General features: G+C 36.3%; 1 protein-coding gene across 11 annotated transcripts in view; it reads right to left on the bottom strand.

The window, feature by feature from the left end:
• ATF2 (activating transcription factor 2) overlaps nt 1-19,404 on the bottom strand; it is a 50,329-nt gene that overhangs the window by 3,398 nt on the left and 27,527 nt on the right. For all 11 annotated transcript variants that reach the window (XM_054207750.1, XM_054207743.1, XM_054207747.1 and 8 more), the window contains 3 exons: nt 13,718-13,867; nt 11,473-11,679; nt 5,638-5,743 (listed from right to left, as the gene is read on the bottom strand). In XM_054207750.1, the coding sequence (XP_054063725.1) occupies nt 5,638-5,743; nt 11,473-11,679; nt 13,718-13,867 (463 nt within the window). The remainder of the gene's footprint in view (nt 1-5,637; nt 5,744-11,472; nt 11,680-13,717; nt 13,868-19,404) is intronic.

Raw genomic sequence — 19,404 nt, forward strand, 5'->3', positions numbered from 1 at the left:
ATTAACCGGACAATAATTCCACAAGTTTTCAACCCACATTATTTTAACAGAGTGAAGTTCAGTAACTTCTTTAGTATACAAATACCTCTCAGTAAATTTAAAATTGTTAAAACTGATTTTAAAGATATCTTCAAGAACACTTCAGGTAGGTGTTCTCCACAAAACTGAAGTGAATTAGCCACACAGTTGCATCATTTTTTCTCATGACAGAGGGTAAACAGATTAAAGAAAAATAATTCTCATTGTGCAGAACTAGAATTTACAAAATGAGCATGATTTAAAATATCTTTTTTGCACAGACATCCCGGTCACGCTGAAATCATCCTTTTTTTCTCCAGAGTTGCAAAAGTTAGTCAAGGCATTATGCAAACACCATGAAGCAAAAAGCTGAGTTAAAGACTAAAAAAAATTTAAATAGAAAAGAGAAAATAAGCCTACTGTTTTTCACTCAAAAATGGAAGTATCAACACCAAATTTATTTATAACTTTTTTGTATCACTTTGTGCTACTTTGTGTTTTCAAGTATTTTTCACAATGGTTTTATGCGCTGACTTAAACCCAGTATACAGATGCAATACTGGAAGTCCCTTTAAAAATATTACTGACTTGTATAAGGTAACGATATAGAAGATACACACAAACGTGGCCAGAAGCAGCATGGACTATTTATTGCTTGTGACACAGCAATGGAACAAAGCTTGATTGTCTCCAGACAGGTCTTTGCAACCCCTTTCAGAGTTGCTTGAGATTGGCCTACAAATTCACCAGTGACCCGGGGGAAGAGAAGGGAGGGGAAAGGACGACACTAAAGCTAAGAGATGAAACGCCACTGGGGTATCACAGCCCAGTTTCCATAGAAAACCAGGCTAATAGCAGCTACCAAAATGAACACTAAGCATGAACAAACAAAGATGACACGAAGTTTATGATGTACTGAGGTTTATACGACATACTAGCTATGGGTATGAAAATTCATTAAATTAGCAAGTCCCCAAAACACAGATCTTTAAGCAACCTCATGCATACTAAGAACACCCTCCTCTTCATAAGCCAGAAAACAACAGTTTTATTATTGACCGCTTCTGGAAAAGAATGGTATGGTCAAAAAGGATGGGTAAGCAAGCAAAACTGCTATATTTCTTTCTAAGAAATACTGTCTACATGAACCAGGTAGCAATTTCTCTTATACCTCTGCTAAAACAACACGGACGCAGTTGTTTGAAAGTATCATAATATTCTTATCCATGAGGACAACTATTTTACAGATACTCCGTTTTTTCAAAAATAGATCTTTCAAGCATTAATGGAGATAGAGGCAGATGATACTGAGCATGGTCGGGTGACAATTACCACATATTCTAAGGTTACAGGGTAAATGTATACAGAAAGAGGAAGAAAATACTTCTGAAAGACACGTGTGATCCTTAGGAATTTGCCCACTCAAGAACAGAAAACACAAACGAGTACCAAACCAGTTAACCCTATTCACCAGTATTCAATCTTTGCTACACCTCTAGCAAGATCTACGAGAACTCATGTAAAAATAAGTAAGAAGTAACACACGCAAACTTTGAAACAGAAACTCTAGTGCCACTTCCTGAAAAATACTCAATTACTAATTGTGAGTGGCATGTGCTTCCCCTCAGACAGAATGAAATGGCAGCGAGTGGGACAACATGTATCGAATACGGTCTCCCTGCTGTAACAGCTCCTCTTCAGAGCTGTTATTCTCTTATGAATCTCAGCCTTCCTATTATGCTTCTTTTCCCGATCCCTGATTTCCTTGTTGGCCAAATCCTCCTTATCCCCAAGAAAAAGGGCTAGTTTTAAATGCCACAAGCCAGAGATACAGAGGAAGTAAAGTAGATCATTATCTTTGAGCCAGGGACGGAACATCTTCCATTTTCTGTATCCCTTAACATATATGTTGTTAACTCAAAAGAAATGCCTGTAATAATATCGCAGTGGTAAAGAACGTGAGAAAGGCTTGATTTTCTGATATTGATGGGCTCAGGAAGACCATATATGCAATGGAAGAAACAGCTATGAGAATACTTATGATCACCAATGTAGACTAGAGGTTTTCACATAATTGAGCAGATGAACAAACACACTGTGCTGCAGAGACAAAAGCACACGATTCAGGTATTTTCCGGTGCCAGGGGCTAGAGGAGGGGAGCTTACAGCAGACAGGTGACTATATAAGATACAAACCTAACACTAGTTTACAGTTGCAAGTTTGACTGGAAGCATAAATCCTTGCAATAATTACAAAGTAATATTTAGAAATGAGCTGTCACCCTTAAGAAAAGTTATTTAGATTTCCTTCAAAATCATTCCTTCTGCAGCACTAACTTTAGAGGAATAGCAGCCAAAAACTGAATACAGAACTCCATATAAGAATTAAAACCGAACAAGAAAATCTACTCAATGAATACAATAGATACTTAAAGTCACCTCATTACAAAGGTGACTTGTTTTATTAAGCCTGAAGATGGGGAATAAAGAACAAAAGGCTTTTAGAAGAACCCAGGAAAGTCATATTTAGATTCCAACAGATTTTTTTCTTTTTTCTTAGTTGACCAGAGAATTGCCAGGCACAGGACTGCGGTTTCAAGAGTGCAACTGATACGTACCAGAATCCTAATGCAGCTAACAGTGTAGAAAAAAGCCTAGGCATTTTAGCTTTTTAATGGCTGCCCCAGCTTTGCCTCAAACCAAGGAAAATGAAACTGATTAGTCACCTTCTACTGTTTTGTTAAAACTAACTAGAGAAAGAACATAAAAAAACACATTTAACACCAGCTACATTGCAGCCTCTATTTATCTTCCTTTATATTCAGTTTTGTACAAGCGTTCTTGAATATTATCACATCCTTTTGAAAAATATGGATGAATACCTAAAACACTCTTTTCAAAGATTGATTTTTTTAACTCTGATTTTCTTCTCACAAGTTTCACCTTTTTCCTGCTCCAAGTCCAGAAAAAGGCTGAGAAAAATACAGGAGTATTGCAGAATACTTAGAAATAATCTGGTATAGAAGAGCTAAAATGAAAAATAAGTGAACAGCATTTAGATTTCTCCTATACACGGCACTTTTTTCTTCCCCTGCTCCCGCCCCAATGTTTAAAGATGCATTCAGAATCAGTAGAATGCTTCTTTGGGAAATAAAATTTTAAGTGTAAACTGTCTGAAAACTCCAACATTGCAACAGAAATTCATTTATACTGCCTCAAAGCACAATAACCATTTTTTTCTGTTTTCTCTATCCTGATGACACCCTCTTTTGAAGCAGGCACAAGACTTCTTAAATAAGGAAAGCATGACCCTAAGAACAGTCTTAGAATAAGACAGGGGTATCCGCACTGTCGTGCTTTTCACTTGGCCCAAGACAAAAATGTGCCTGGGAAATCCAAAAGACCTCAAAAGATATGTAAAAGTAAGTGCCAAAATACCCTGAAAAGCACTAGATTATTTGTGCCCATTTAAGTGCATCATACATGAAACCCCATTAAACTGTGGGCTTAGCTGCTAAAACACGGTCTGTGCGGTACAAACTTGCACTGTCTCAGCAGCGCACAGTCTTCAGCCCCGTGGGAGCTCTGTCTTTCTGTCCAGCAATGGAGTCTTCCATTTCTGCTGCAGACACAGACTGTTAAACACCTCAATACGTTTTTGAAGCAATGCAACTTAGATTCCTTGATGAACATAATATGCTTTTTTAAAAATACTTTCTATGAACACCATTTTCATGAACGTATTAACCGAAACCATTTTTCCACTCATCTTTTCCTCATCTACTGAGGGTATGTCACTTAGCCAACATGCTTTCCTAACAATATTCACACAGAGATAATGGGACAAAATCCTTTCGGAGGGCTGGCATTACAACTATCATTCCCGTTGAACTTCGACTTTCAAGAGACTTTTCAAGAAACTAGGTGAGCTGTGCTAAAAAAATAGTAAGCTCCTTGCTTACTATTTTTTTTTTTTCCCTCAAATGTATGCTTTTTCCACTGCTTAGTATTTTAGTTCTTACTCATTTTGCATTCTTTGGTAAATTACGAACATTATAATCCTTTACCGAGGGCAGAGACTAAGTATTACTAAACAGGCCATTCGTTAATTCTTCAATGAAGAAATCCTTAGCATGTAATTAGTTTGGCAGTTTAAGACGTATGTTTAAGTATTTTTCATGCCAATTCAGGAACACGCATCCTCAAAACATCAAAAGTTAAGAAACCTACAGGGTTTTTTTTTGTTTTTGAAAATCCTTGCATGCATAATGTTATCCGCTAGTAGCTTCTGTATGAAATTATGTTGTTCTGTCAGATGGGAGCCATAATGGCCTCATCCCTGCAGCAATCATTGTTAATATAAATCCCAAACATATTTCTATACTGTTCCAATTTACTCCAAGATGCTATTTTCCATCTTGTCAAAACGACTGGAGATCAAAGGACCAAGATTTATAAGCTCAGAACTGACAAAATCAGTATTCTAAATATATATGGCAATAGAGAGTTGCTAAATCTCCCGAATCTTTTAAATTAAAAAATATTGCCCATTCTGATGAAATTGCTTACAATGACTACAAGTAAAGATGGTGGCCATTAAGTTTTATCGCGAGCACCTGAGGATCTGTTTGCATGCAATACAAAATGTTCCTTTATTCTCCTGAATTACTGACACTGGCAAATTAAAATGAAGTGGCTACATATGGCAGAAACAATCTTCACATTTACAAATATCCTGAAATATCACTAAATCATAAAAACGAAAGCTGTGGGTTATATATTATGAATGTTGCCTAATGCATTCCCAGCTCAGTTATTTGTAACAAATTTGTGTACAATGGACAAAATTGGCCATTTATTCTGCAGCAGCAGCAGCTGGTTCTGGCACTGTGTATCATATCCAAAAAGGAAGTTACAAGTCAGGAAAGCATAATTAACCTTTAAAATGCTGGAAGGGTGAAAAATCAAATGAGCAACTTCAAGTAAAAATATGTATTAGGGAAAAAAAATATGCTACCCAAACTCTCAGTATTCCCTTCAGTATTAGAACTGCTTTTTAAAATACCCTGTTTATAGAAAAGTAGTCGCTTAATGTGGAAATCAAAACAATCTAGAAGACACTGTACAGTAGGAGCCATGAACCTGCATCTGATTACTTTAACGGCTTGACTGATCCTGGATGTTATGGTAAATGAGGACAGCTGTTATATTACCTCTACTGAAATCTCATTACGACGAAGAAAAAACCCACAAGGACCTTTCACTGTACTTGGCTAAGATAAAGTATAAAAAATGGTTTATCATGTGCTCTTAATACTTTAATGATATTTTCCAAAGCAGGTGTAGAAACCGATAGTCCTTAAATGCTAATTATCATATGCATTTATTAAACCAACATAAAACCTTCAATGTTATGCAACACTTCAACTGAAAGGACTTAAAAATATATTTCTAAATATCACATATTCATTCCTGTCTTCCAATAACCTTCGAGATTTAAAAAAAATATCTTTAATGTAATATTAGAACTGCACCTCTCAATTTTAATGCTCATTCAGCTCACTTTGGCAGTATTTCATTGATGCAGCCTAAGGCTATAGGTAATGGAACATTACTCACTATGATAGCCAGATTTCTTCTGCATGGCGGTTACAGGGCAATCTTTATGAGCCAGAAGAAGCTGTTTCAGCTGTGCCACTTCATTTCTCAGCAGGGTGACTTCATTCTAAAGGAGAAGAAAGTTACATACTTTACCAGGCTCAAACTACACCAATTTTGAAGGTAAGTATTACGTTTTATAGGATTTTCAGTTGTTCATTTAGGGGTAGATAAAATACAGGAAGTTTCCATTTGGTATGTACTGCAAAAATGTATATATTTCTTCTATCTCAGAATACGTAAATATTAGCTGAAACTTGGCTAACTTTATGATATTTCTTAAACTAGGAAATGCTTTTTTTGAAAATACAACGTATGTGTTTCAGTTTGCAGACGCAGAGTCTACATGTAGTCTCATGTACATGATCCAGCTACTGTTAAGACTCTTCTGCAAGGTTTTGTGATGAATTCTATTCAGAGTAAACCTACATTTGACTACCTACCTTTTAACAGATGCCACAGCCAAAATTAAAAAAGGTTGAAAAAAATAAATCAGCCAATACAGAATTATTTTTGGTGACTGTATCTGTACGCGGACTTTGAAGAAGAAAACCTCACGTACTGGAAAATAGCTTAGTGTTTATTGATTTCCATACTAATTTTCTCTTTGGCAACCATATATAAACATGTTGTATGAAGGAATCATTGATGGGAAAAATAGCGGCAAAATCCTGAAATGTCAGCTTATGTCACTAAAGTGGAGTGCAACATAGGAGACAGCACCTGCAGCATCTAGTGACTGGGTTCATTTCCAGGCTGTGCCTTTCCACTGTTGGGCGACCTTCAGCAAGGTCATTTTACTTCTTTGTGCTTCAATGTCCCCATTTGTAAACTGGAGGACAGTGATACTTACCTTCCCCGTAAAGCACTTTGATACCTACAGATGAGACGCGCTACATAACTGCATTATACGTGACAATCCAAATTAAAAATGGTATGGCATTTTGATAGGGGCATTTTCACTTTAAATAGTAGAAAAATTTTTACGTATCTACAGAGTCAAGTTATCTGTAATGCTTTGTGATCCACGTATCTTTTCATGGGTTATTTTAAATAGAAATACTTCCCATTGGTACTTGAAGTAACTTAAACTATAAGAACCTTTGCACATTAACTTAATGTATCACACATGACAATTTTTTGGTAAATGCATACGTTTACACATTTGGGAGCAAGTTAAAGAAAAAACAAACACAGGAAAATTGGATTGCAACTAAAATTATTTGGAAGAAAATGAAACAGGAGAAAGTCAACCTATTTACTTGCATGCTAGAAATAAGGCTATGCAGTCAGAGAAGAGATGAATTACAACTAAAAGGACTCCAAAGTAAGGAAAACAATTTTTAAGAACAGAATTTATTAGGTTTAATTACACTAAGTAGCAGCTTATAAATACTGCAACTAAAATAACAGATTTTTTTAAAGAAAAGCTCCTCTTTTTAGCCTCTCTCTCCATTTAGAAGACAAAAAATTTCAGAGGACAAAAAATTTCAAAAGCCTCTATACTTGCAAAATCCTCTTAAGCTATTAAGGACTACCTTTCTATTCATTTATTTTATTGCATCAAATATCTCTTCTAGAAACTTTACATTTAAAACAAAATCGAGAGCTGAAAGGCAGCCAAAAATCTGACTTCATGGATGTTCCTAATGAAAGAAAAATGTGATTGCAAATAAAAAAAGGTTGCAGGGAAAAACCCCACGGAAAACCCCACAAATTCTCTACCAGCTGGCATTACATGTCCTGAACCCTTGGGCTGTTAAGAAAGCACACTATTTCTGCCTCCAGCTCCCAGTCTCCTTTTAGTTCACCGTGTTATTTACTGAGGAGCCACAAATCTGGATGCACAGAATTGACATAGCTGGGGGTGGGGGAGGGGAGGAGTGCTGATGTAGTTTTGAGACACTTCGTGATAATCTACAGAAGCAGCAGTGTCCAACAATATGAAACTTACTTCTGTTAGTTTAAAGGAACGTTGTCAAAATAAACGATCAAATCGGCAACACTTTTTCAGAAACTGTCTACCTTCATCTCCTGTATTTTAAGAAAGAATTTTATACTTCTAAACTTTTGAAAATGCAGTTTATAGATTAATGTCAGTTGTATGATAAATACTAAGAATTTCTCTAACAGAAATAGAAAAAAACAAATATACTATCTTACTGTAAAGCAGATTTGAAAAAAATAAAATGGAATAGCATTCTTATACTAAAAAACAAGTTGAGGAATTCTCACTGAATACATAGCTAGCATTGTTATTAACTCAAACGCTGCGTGCCAACAGTGCTATATGCCATGCGCAAATTATTCCTGAAGCAGAATAGAGTATGTCTGCGTGGAATGTCACAGAAAGGCAATCCATGGGGGTCATTTACCTATTACCAGTAAGAACCACTTCTAAAGGGACGTTCTTAGAACCAACTCCTATACGCATTGTAGTTTCTTATTATGTATGTGACAATAGCAAGTCATTCCATATCATTCAAAAGATGTCAACATGTGGTAGTCATTTAGCATGTGGTTAACACGCTGAAAACAGGCGAACAAGAAACACATGGGATAAACACTTCCAACAGTTGGCATGAGGAAAGCTTATTTCAAGTTTTCACACTGGAAAGGTCCTCTTCATTTATGAGGTATCAAGTCAAGTGTAGGCACCAACATTTCTTTAAATAAGCATGAAATATACCTCACATGCTGTCTAGAAGAATTTTTATGTTCCCGCACTTGAAAGTGTGCTAACATTAGAAAGCAGGTTTCTGGAGGAAAGCATATCTATTTTTACCTGTACTCCATTTTTGAGGAGATACTTTCCCTTCTGCATTCTTACGAAGGTACACCACATAGCGTACAGTATGTTCTTCTGTATCTGCCTATTTCTCCCTGGATCCAAAATACGTATGTAAGAGTGGGACCAGATTAATCCTTACTCAGCAAGATGTGGGACACTATTTGTGAGGCGTATTTACCAAAACTATCATCAGAGACAGGCAGACGTGACTTATGGAGACAGGGGATTGTCTGTGGCTAAGTTAAACACTGCTTTCCTGTTTCTTTTTGGACAACTTCAACAAGATACCCCTATACGGGAAAGGACCTTTACTTACTGGCGTTTCTTTCATAATTTAGCCTTCCTAAAGCAGCTTCTGCAGCATTAGTACAAATACAAACCACCACTTGATTGCTGATCCTTTAAAACCTGCAATGAACTCGTGAGGAAGACAGGCCGTTCTTCTACTAATACTTTGCCCTTTGAGATTATTAAAGCAACAGGGACCAAATACAGACAATATAATGAACTTTGCATCTGATCCTGCAACACGATTGAGCGGCCACCGGGGACACACTGTCGATACTTCTTTAACACATTATATATCATACCATACCCTGCAGTGTGGTGCAAGGCACAGAGGCAACACAATGCACTATATAAAATTTAAGATGAATAAACAAGTCAACACATTAGTTGAAAACACAGTCCACAAAAACAAACAGTAAATAAACTTTAAAAGGTTGGAAGCACTGGAAAAAACTTACATAGTAGGGCCTATAATAAAGGCAGCCAACTTAAATAGGTTACTGATGTGATGTAGTAGGTGGAAATTTTCCCTTAAGCAAAAATTTGAGAAATAATGCTTCATAATGAAATTACATTCAAACATTTAAAAGAAGAAAGTAGGCAGAAGTTAATCTACAGAAAGCTGAAAACTACAGAACAAAATATATACATCAACCAAGGAAATCTCTTCAAAATCTCTAAGTACTGTTAGAGTTTCCAGTCTTAAAAATCTTGACATTGATATTGTAAGCTCTGACACAGACCTTACAAGAAAGCTACTAACTGCATTGAAAGAAGTCAGAATTGTTACATGAAGCAATGCAATGTAGTCATTTCGGTATTAACCTGCTTTTGGAAACACTGTAAATTCAGCTAAGCAGGTCATTTAGAAATTAAACAAAATATGAACTACTAAACCCTAACACTCAGTCCATAAAACTGTACTAAGGCAAAACTCCAAACTTATTAAATTTACTATTAAATATAAAGTAAGTAATCATGGGTCATTACTGCCCACTATGCTGATCAGATGTGTTAGCCTGTCAAGTGAAGAATTATTATAGAAATATAGGATTGATTAATGTTTTCACATAAAGTGCAATTTAATTATTTCTCTGACATTCAATTTTCTTTACAAGTCATTCTGTTCTTCACAGCTAACAGTTTTGCTTTTGGCAGACCATAAGAAAATTCTTTTTCTTGAATTCACTCTTACTGAGTTAACTCTTGGAAATCTGGAAATCTTTTGGTCACGGTACTTGCGTCATTTTTTGGTTATAAAAATTGGTATGTATAACTTAAAGGCAGTTCATATAATATCAAAATTTACTTTCGCTAAAAGTTACTTTTACTTTGTTTGTTCTTTGTTTTCCTTCCTGTAGATCTACCTTCACTTATTTCTTAGATTATTTAAGCTATAGTGCTACAAACCATTTTGTAATTAATGGATATAATGCAGTCACAGTCCTCGCTGTAAAGGAGCACGTCTAAAGTCTGAACAGGTATGAGAAGACGATATACTTGCAAGAAATGTGACTAATGCTGGTGCACAGGAAACAATTCCACGTTGTGTGCTTAGGCAGGAATTTCTCACATTTTACAGTCTGGAATGCTGAGTATTTTTAAAGACATGAACATGAAGGCAACTGATAGATACGGCGTGATTTTGATTACATGATAAGAAGTAATCTCAACAGGCCCTACTTTCCTGTTGGTCGAACTATGACATTTTCTTTATCAAACAGCATGAAAGAGGAGTTTTAATAGGAAGGAAAAGATTTGTGAATTTGACTCAGCAAACAGCTCTAACGAAAGAACAAGAAGTGAAACTTTAACACATCAAAATAAATTCCATTGCATTTTCTAAATGAATGCTTCATTTAGGAAATGACATCATTTTTCCTTTCTGTAATTTTCAAAACAAAGCTTTTGGACTTTTCATTTTGAAACAATACTTTGGGCCAATTCTCATGCGCTGTTGGAAAACATTAAGAAATCATGCTTTAACATTTAACAGCAGTTTAAACGAAAGGGTCATGGATTGTTCTACAGGGGGAAAAGTGTGTCCATGTGACAACTCTCCAAGATTGACAACCTCAGATGAGATGGAAAAATGACTCGCAACGTACACTAGACTACCCTCTTACAGCATAGTTCCCTCCCTAGAGGGTTTAGGCACACTGGGAGGGCAGCGTGGTGAAGTTTGCACTGCCACTGCCTGCGCTGTACCTGTTCTGTGGACAAAAGAGGCCTTCAGTTTCCAGTGATGTCAATCTGGCACCTTTCACGAGCACTACATCACTTTAAAGGAAAAAAAGTGAAGTTAAAAAGAACCAAAGGAAATCAAACCAAATCTTATTTAAATAACTCAGGCTGTGATACAAATTATTAAGAGCAAGATGTTTTTAAGGTAAGGCCATTACTTTGCTAATAAGCCTTTATTACAATGCATCTTGTCATCCTTGTTTAGTATCACAGTCTGAAAGTTATTTAAAATGGAACAACGGACAAAAGGGTATGATCCTAAAGTTTACACATTCTTGAAATTTAAGTATTCTCTTATATTCTTATTTTATTGCTATATGCAATTAGTGCTGGATTTTAAATTCTGACCTGAGCCACCAGTTACAAAACCGTTTAAATTTCCGATTTCATGCAAAGTTTAAGTTCCATTGATCCAGGATCACTACCTAAGAATGGAAAAACTTATTCATTTTTACTTGAAATAAAAAGTATACCTGTAACTGGCCATTTAGCGAGCTCAGGTCCTCGGCTTTTTTCTCCAATGACTGCACCCAGACTTTCCGTTTCTGTCGGCACCTGGAAGCGGCAGCCCGGTTTCGCTCCAGAAACTTTCTTCTTTTCTCATCAGGGTCTTCATTGGCAGCTCTTCTTCGCCGACCACCTGTATTTGGTGTTTGTGGCGTAGGCTGGGCTGGTGATGCCTGAAAACAGTAAAAAGTATTGAAGTTACCAGTATAATACTACTCATGACTTAACCTACAGCACTAGTGTAAGTACACATCACATCTTGAGCAAAGCATTCACATCTCTAAGTACACTCAGGGTATACACATTTCTTTTGTGGAAAGCTAGGTCACTTAACTCTACGACTATGTTTTAAAAATTTTTTACTGTATTTACACTCCTTACCATGTTACATTAAGATGTAGCATTTTAATCAGGGCACTAGCTTCGGTTTAAAACTGCACTGGAGGAAGCCACTCACTTCACAGTTAAATTTACATGCCATTTGCATCTGGCAACTGAATAAAGCTTGGAGGCAACACTTCTTTAGACGGACTCTCAGACATTCTTTTACCAATTCTGACAACACAAGTATTTACAAGAGGTAAACTAAAAAACTCTTCCACCCAAAACAGCTTTTACAAGTTACATTTAGAAGGAAATAAATTTTCTACTTTTGACCCTTCCCAAATGGTCTTCCCACAAACCTAGTCACAACTGAAATACTACGCAATTGTTTATGCCCAATATACAGGAACTTTTTGACAAATGCTGTCAGTGCTGATACTCACTGATCCCTGATGTCCAGACAGCAATCTCCTACTTGTTGCTGTGTTCCCCACCGCTGCATACGAACTTCCCTTATATGCACCCACATATTATGACAGGATCAAAATATTTCAACATTTAAAATTATATGCTATGCTCCTTTCATAGCTGTATACAGACCCTAGGCAAAGATGTAATGAATTATGATAACAATATAATGGATCTTAAAATACTTCAAAGTGATAGGATAGACAGAATATAACTGTCTACAAGACACACACACAGGTGTACCTGCACATTCAATCTAGCACAGTAAGAAAGTTTTATTTTTAAATTAAAAACTCTTCAATTGTGTTAATTAAATTAGCACATATCAGTTAGCATATCTATTTGGCATAAATTCTAAATAGCTAACAATAATAAAAAAACCCTGGGAACTCAAATCAGCCTTTTAGAAATTAAACACTTGCCATTTTTTTTTTTTAATACTAAAGTAACCACAAAATAACCAAACAGCAAGCCCTTAATCTTGAAAGTTCTGCTGTGTGATATTATGAAAATATTCTTTTAAAAAAAATCAGGTAGTGTGGGAGAACAGCAGCCCTAACAAGCAGATCATTTTACAATGGGTAACCTTTTTCCTCTTTTTGCTCCAAATATATTTGTTTTGATACGTTATTTGATTTCGCTGGTCAGCCTAAAAACCTGAGCACTTTCACTGCAGATGCAGGTCCTTCCAATTCTGGGCCAAGTATGTAGCTTTTATAAAATTGGTGTTATGCTGTGAATTCTGAAAATAACTCTTAGGGATTTTTAAAAGCATTTTGAAAACACATTCCAACAAGTTTTTTTAGCAGAACAGCAGGAATCCTACAGGATTCACCCAGGAAAGTATCTCTTTCCTCCAGCAGCACTCCCACTTCCAGTCTGACTCAAGAGGTCTTATCCTTTATTCCCCTGTTCTATCATCCCAAAGGGACAGAACACCATTCCTAAACTCAGAGCCCCACTTCGGTACCTGGGATGACAAAGGCCACTTAATCACACAGCTGAAACTGTGTGGCAGCCCAAAAAAAGATGCTTCCAGCAAATTAACATAAGCATGACACCTGACGCAATTAAAAACATTTCTGAAGAGTGTTTATGATATAAAATATTAAATAGATGCAATATAAATACAAAATAAAAGCACTTGTTTTTTTCAAATATATAATAACCAGCTGTACGATTTTCAGTTACCACAGAATTTCCTGTTAAACTCAGAAATCAAGAGGACTTAATTCTAAATTTGAGCATATAGATAATACCTATTTTGAAACTATCATCTTGGGTTTATGTAGCCTTGGAGTCTGTAGCACATGTTGACCTCTATTTTACAAATCAAGAGTAAAGGAAAGAAGTTTGTTGTGGGTTTTTTTTGCATAACAAAGAAGGGGGTAGGATGTACACATCTACCCTGTGTCATACCGGTGTTTCAGTCGTTGAAGTTGCAGGTTGTTGTAGTGATTGTGGTCGTGGTTCCTCTGACTGAGTCCTAACCAACCCACTTGGATGTCCCTTGGCAGTATCTCCATTTGTTACCTGAGGGTGCTGCTGGGTCAAGGCGGCTTTCAATCTCTGAAAGCAGAAAAAAAAGAAGAAAAAAAAAGGAAATATTCTATCATGCTAACTTGAGGAGTTAGTAATTACTTATATTAGTAGTTACTTCCATTTTGGAAATAGGAACTCCAACTCTAAAATAGCTGTTTGTTTTTATTGGCTTTCAACAGTGATGTAGGCATATACCTAATAATAGGTGACAATTTCTTGCAAGCATGACAATAGCAATGAGGCTTTACACAGGATGTCAGAAAGAGAAGGATGGTTAGCTGTATGGAGAAGGAAACAGAAAGCCTCCTTCATAATGAACTGTGCCCCCAAAGCGATGATGGAAGGCCATGAACAAGCAGTTGCTGAGGCTGGTATTGCACAAGGCATGGATCAGAAAGGTAAGAATGACACATGATGGAAAACAGGTAAAGAACAGAACACAAACTTTTCCTTTGAAAAATTCTGGCGTTCTCTCTCCACTTTTCAACAGTTTGTTATGACTCTGCTTTTTCATGGCCTTTACAAATACTCACCTCTACAATCCTTCCTATGAGTAATTATCAGATAAAAGCCAAGGTCTTTGCTGAAACATCTCAATAATGCATAAAATAATAACAAGCTTGAAATCACACATGAAGATTAGCTTTTATTTATATAGAAATATGCAAGGTATCTGTTAGAGCATGCTACTTTACATGAAGAAATTGCTAAAAGGTTTGAAGTTCTTCCTTTGTACATAGACACTATAAAAAACAGTAACTTCAAAGTTCATCTGTATGTAATACATCCAAGAGTTACTAACAACTTGATAGAGTATTTTAAAGCATTTTATTGACTACCTCTTGAAAATTATTTCACTCAACTTTTGGTGAAATCTTTTAAAACTATAACGGGTAATATAATCTATTTACAACAAATTCTTAAGTGATAAAGGGTCACACTAAATTTCAGTAGATACAACTGCTTGCAATTCCAGATCCTTTCTTAAAATTTCATGAATATTGTATAATTTATTATGAAATTTTCAGTTTTACTGAAGAACCTACCTTACTAGAAAATAGCATTAAAGAATATTTTTATACTGCGCGCTGGATTTTTAGAGAATACAATACAAGTTTAAGAACAGACTAATGACTTAATACATAGGAGTTTATGAAAACTCTGATAACTTGTATCATCATATCTTGGAATATGAACAAAGTATTGCCAAAGTACTAATATTAATAAAGTGTCTTAAAAACACTGAAGAGCTAGGCTGCATTTGGCCATCACAAAATAAGCAGAAGGCTTTGCACTTATTTATATAGATATTCTCTATAGATGTCTCTCAACAATTAAGTCACTGGAATATAGCGACAGTGCTCTCCTACCTTTCCTGGATCTTATTCTACAGTTAGAACAACAGATTGCAGATTATCTCTATCAGAACTGCAAAAAATCTTCAGGTCTGCAATGTGGCAAGTTACATCAACTATCAAATCCATATAGTTGACTGGAGCATCCAACCACCACCAGCAGACATCCCATTTGAGGGCTACAAAGAGAACTGAGAAACTCCAATGTTCCTCTGCTGGTTTGCTATTAAGGAGTCTTTAGCCAGTGATTTCTGTAGTGACTGCTCCAGACTGAATTAACAAGCAGACATTACCCCAGAAAGGGACTGTTGGAGTGTACATCAAAACTCAGTGTTAATGAAGTTCTGTTTCCCACCTCACTTTTGGATCAACTTTGTAAGCTTCCCAGAATGAAGAAGGTGCTTACAGAAAAGTACATAAATTTACAGTAATTTCCCTGGTGCTCAGCTCTAACAACAAAAATTTAGGATACCTGCAGGCATTAGGGCAGGAGGACACAAATTTTTAAGGTAATGTGCCCGTAATTCTTAGAATATGTACAGCACTCTGAAAATTCTAAGCACTCAGGTAGTTGTTTTAACACTTTTACAGCATTAAAACAAAATTAAGAATGAACTTGCACTTTCCTAATTCACCTTGGAAAAAGAAACTAACAAAAAAAAAAAGTCAGTCCCTGTTTCCAGCTAAACAAGCACAGAAAGGCCTAAGTGTTTTCTAGGTCTTTTAGTTTAGGCCTAAGTGTTTTAGTTTGCCTAACTAAAATTACCAGAACCAAACTCCACGGTCTAATTACAACAACTGAAAGGGTGGTAAGATGACTTCCTCCCCCGACTCTCTAAAATTCTAACTAATCCTTGTCCTTAAACACATCACTTCCAAATAACTTTTTAAAAAATATGTTTTTAAAGAAAGCAGCAAGTATTTAATGTCAGTATGACAATTTTATCCATATCCTTTCCATAAGTTATTAACATCTGATTTTTCACAATGTATTTTCATTTATTATCTGAATTACTTTAGAAGTATTTCTTGGATCACAACTTGCTGTTTAGCAGGACGTAAGAAACTCTGAGTCAAAATCAAGACAGTAACGACAGTACAAATTAGTTGTAACAAATTAGTTATTTGTCTATTTTAACTTCTGCTAAGGTTTCAAAGGGTAAGCTTTCTTTTATTTCAAGCCATCATACTAGATGTTTAAACGTTACTATCTCAAGAATTACACAGCCAAGACATAGCAACTTGTGATATACTTACTTACTCCTCTTCCACTGCCATGAGAAGTAAAAGTGATTAGATTTCATCCAACTCAAGTGTGTGAATATGTAAATTCAGTGACAACAAGCTAACCTCTAATTTTCATGGCAGTGGAACATAAACATTTATATAGCAAGTATGCGTACGGTCAGGGTGTCTGATCTACTCTGCTCATGACTGCATGAGCAAGTCTTGATGTAAGCACCCTCCACAAAAATACCCCAAAACAATAGGGTCTATGAACTCCTAGATAGGCTTTGTAGTGTTTGCTTCAAGTTAGCTGCTTAAAGAAAAAGTTGCACTAGCACATCTGTTTCCTTAGCGAAAGACAGCCACAGCCCATGTTCAGAAGATCTGGGAGATGAAACAAAACTAATTAGGGTTTGGTGATTTGTTTGTTGGTTTTTTTTTTAATGTGTACATACTGTTACTATTGTCTAGCTCCATTCTTTCTACTTCTGCATTTCTGTGTTAAAGAAATATTTGCAAAGTAAACCTAAAAAGAAAGGAAGTTCATGCTATTAAATCTGTATATTTTACATTTAATTTGAAAATGGCAGTAGAAAGTGAAGGAAATAGCACAATACTACCTACATTATAAAAGATCTATCATGAGGAACAATGGATGTGCAGTCAAAGTAGGACTTAACTTCCCCTACTGTAATGCTAACATTGAAACAGTAATGGATGTTGTGCCTCCTGTGAGGAGGGAAGACAATGAGAATCTCTGTTTTAAAAATCAAGTACGCTGAGACAAATATTAGAATAAATGTATACCAGCATTATTATGTGGGGAAACCTAATGACAACCAAGGTTTGTTTGATATTATTTGGTTATTAGAGGCAAACTAAAATTGGTATTTTCAAATAGCTCAATAGCTTTTAAAGTCTTTATTAGCACGGTTTTATTGTTCATGTATATCCTTGAAAACAAACCCTCACTGCATCTGTCAAAATTTGGTAGAACTAGATCATTCTATCAAGAGCTCACAGAAACAAGATAATATTCTCCAGAAACAATTTGTGAAAAACTCAGATCCATATTTCATATCTGCCACAAAAGCTCATCAGAGTAATAACCCTCCTTCTCCTGGGTGTTATCCTACCATCTGCTGCTCTATTACTTATCTTTATTTTGCAACTAATTAACAGCATAATCTTCTAAATTCAGCAAGTTAATTATCATTATTGTGGTCTTTGCAGCATCATCAGTCCTTATGAAGTCTTGTCTCTCCACCCCCAGAGAACATATGAAAATGAAGTAGGTTGTGAGAGGGTCTGTTTCTTTAGAGTAGGCTCATTAGGTGTTTGCTGATTAGCTCGGCATGCCGAGAGACAGGTCAGAAGAATTCTGCTGAACACAAGGTCCCATGCCGGGCTCCAGCAAGTTAATGTCGGTTTCTGAACATTTGCCAAGCTGCCCTCTGTCACTTCTCAGTAGAAACCTCCTGCAGAAAGCCTACTGGTTGCCCGCTGCGCACAAGGTATTTCTCAGATTGTGACAAAAGGTTTTATATGGGTAGGAGGAGACAGAGGGAGACACTCAGTGTTAAAAGCAATTTTCAAGTTCTTTAGAAACTTCTGCAATCCATGCAGAAGAGTCTGAACATTAAGTTCGCATCCACAAGCTACACACTCAAAAAAAAGGATGTTTTTCAACTAGGAGAAACTCATGGCTCATGTTTCATATACAGAAAGCATACAATTATAGATCTTCTCAAAAAAGATCAGGAGCAATTCTGTAATATTTAGAATCATGCATCCTTATCATAGTGAGGAATTTGTTTGGGGTTTTTTTTATTTATTTTTAAACACAGTGTTCTGGTTTCAGCTGGGATAGAGTTAATATTCTTACTAGCAGCTGGTACAGTGCCATGTTTTGGATTTAGAATGAGAACAATGTCTATAACACACTAATATTTTAGTTGTTGCTAAGCAGTCAAGGACTTTTCCGCTTCTACTACTGGTCTGCCAACAAGAGAAGGCGGGGAGATCCCAAGAAGCTGGGAGGGGACACAGCCAGGACAGCTGACCAAAGGGATATTCCACAGCATATGGCATCATGCTCAGCAATAAAAGCTGGAGGAAGAAAGAGGAAGAGGGGCACGTTTAGAGTTATGGCATTTGCCTTCCCAAGTAACCCTTACGCGTGACGGAGCCCTGCTCTCCTGGGGATGGCTGAACACCTGCCTGCCGAGGGGAAGCAGTGAATGAATTCCTTGTTTTGCTTTGCTTGTGTGTGCAGCTTTTGCTTTGCTTATTAAACTCTCTTTATCTCAACCCACAAGTTTTCTGACTTTTACCCTTCTGATTTTCACCCCCATCCCAGCAGGGGATAGTGAGTGAGTGGCTGCATGGTGCTTAGTTGCTGGCTGGGGTTAAACCACAACACACAGCTGTTGCATCTCCTTCTAAGACTCTAAAATACCACAGAACTGACTAATGCATTCAATTTTACTTAAGTTTGTGGAAGTTAGTTTCTTTAGCATAACAACAAATATGGAGTCACATCAGAAAAACTGACAGTTTATACTAAGTGTGCCACAGAAATCTGAAACTTATTTCTAATCTTATTGAATGTTGTTCTCAGTACAGATACAAGGATATTTTCAAGAGAACAGCAGTAAAAGTCAGCTTTTGTCTGAATAAAATCTCTAATCATATTTCCCTTCAGTTCTACTAGCAACAGGAGAAAAAGGATCCAAGAATGTGCAAAAGTATAGGAGCAGTGCCTTTCACAGGTCACGTTCGCTACAATAATTTCAATATTGGACAATAAAATTAAAATGCAGTCTAATTTCACATAATTATCACAGAGCACTGAAACACATAGAGCACTGTATGTTTCAGTGCTGAAGCAGACACTAAGATTGTGCTTAACACAGTCTTCCACTAAATTTCTGCTTTTTCAGTCGAAAGCCTCTTGCAATAATGTCACCAATCCTAAGGATC

The sequence above is a fragment of the Rissa tridactyla genome, chromosome 7 (genome assembly GCF_028500815.1).
Source record: "Rissa tridactyla isolate bRisTri1 chromosome 7, bRisTri1.patW.cur.20221130, whole genome shotgun sequence".
Classification (NCBI taxonomy): domain Eukaryota; kingdom Metazoa; phylum Chordata; class Aves; order Charadriiformes; family Laridae; genus Rissa; species Rissa tridactyla.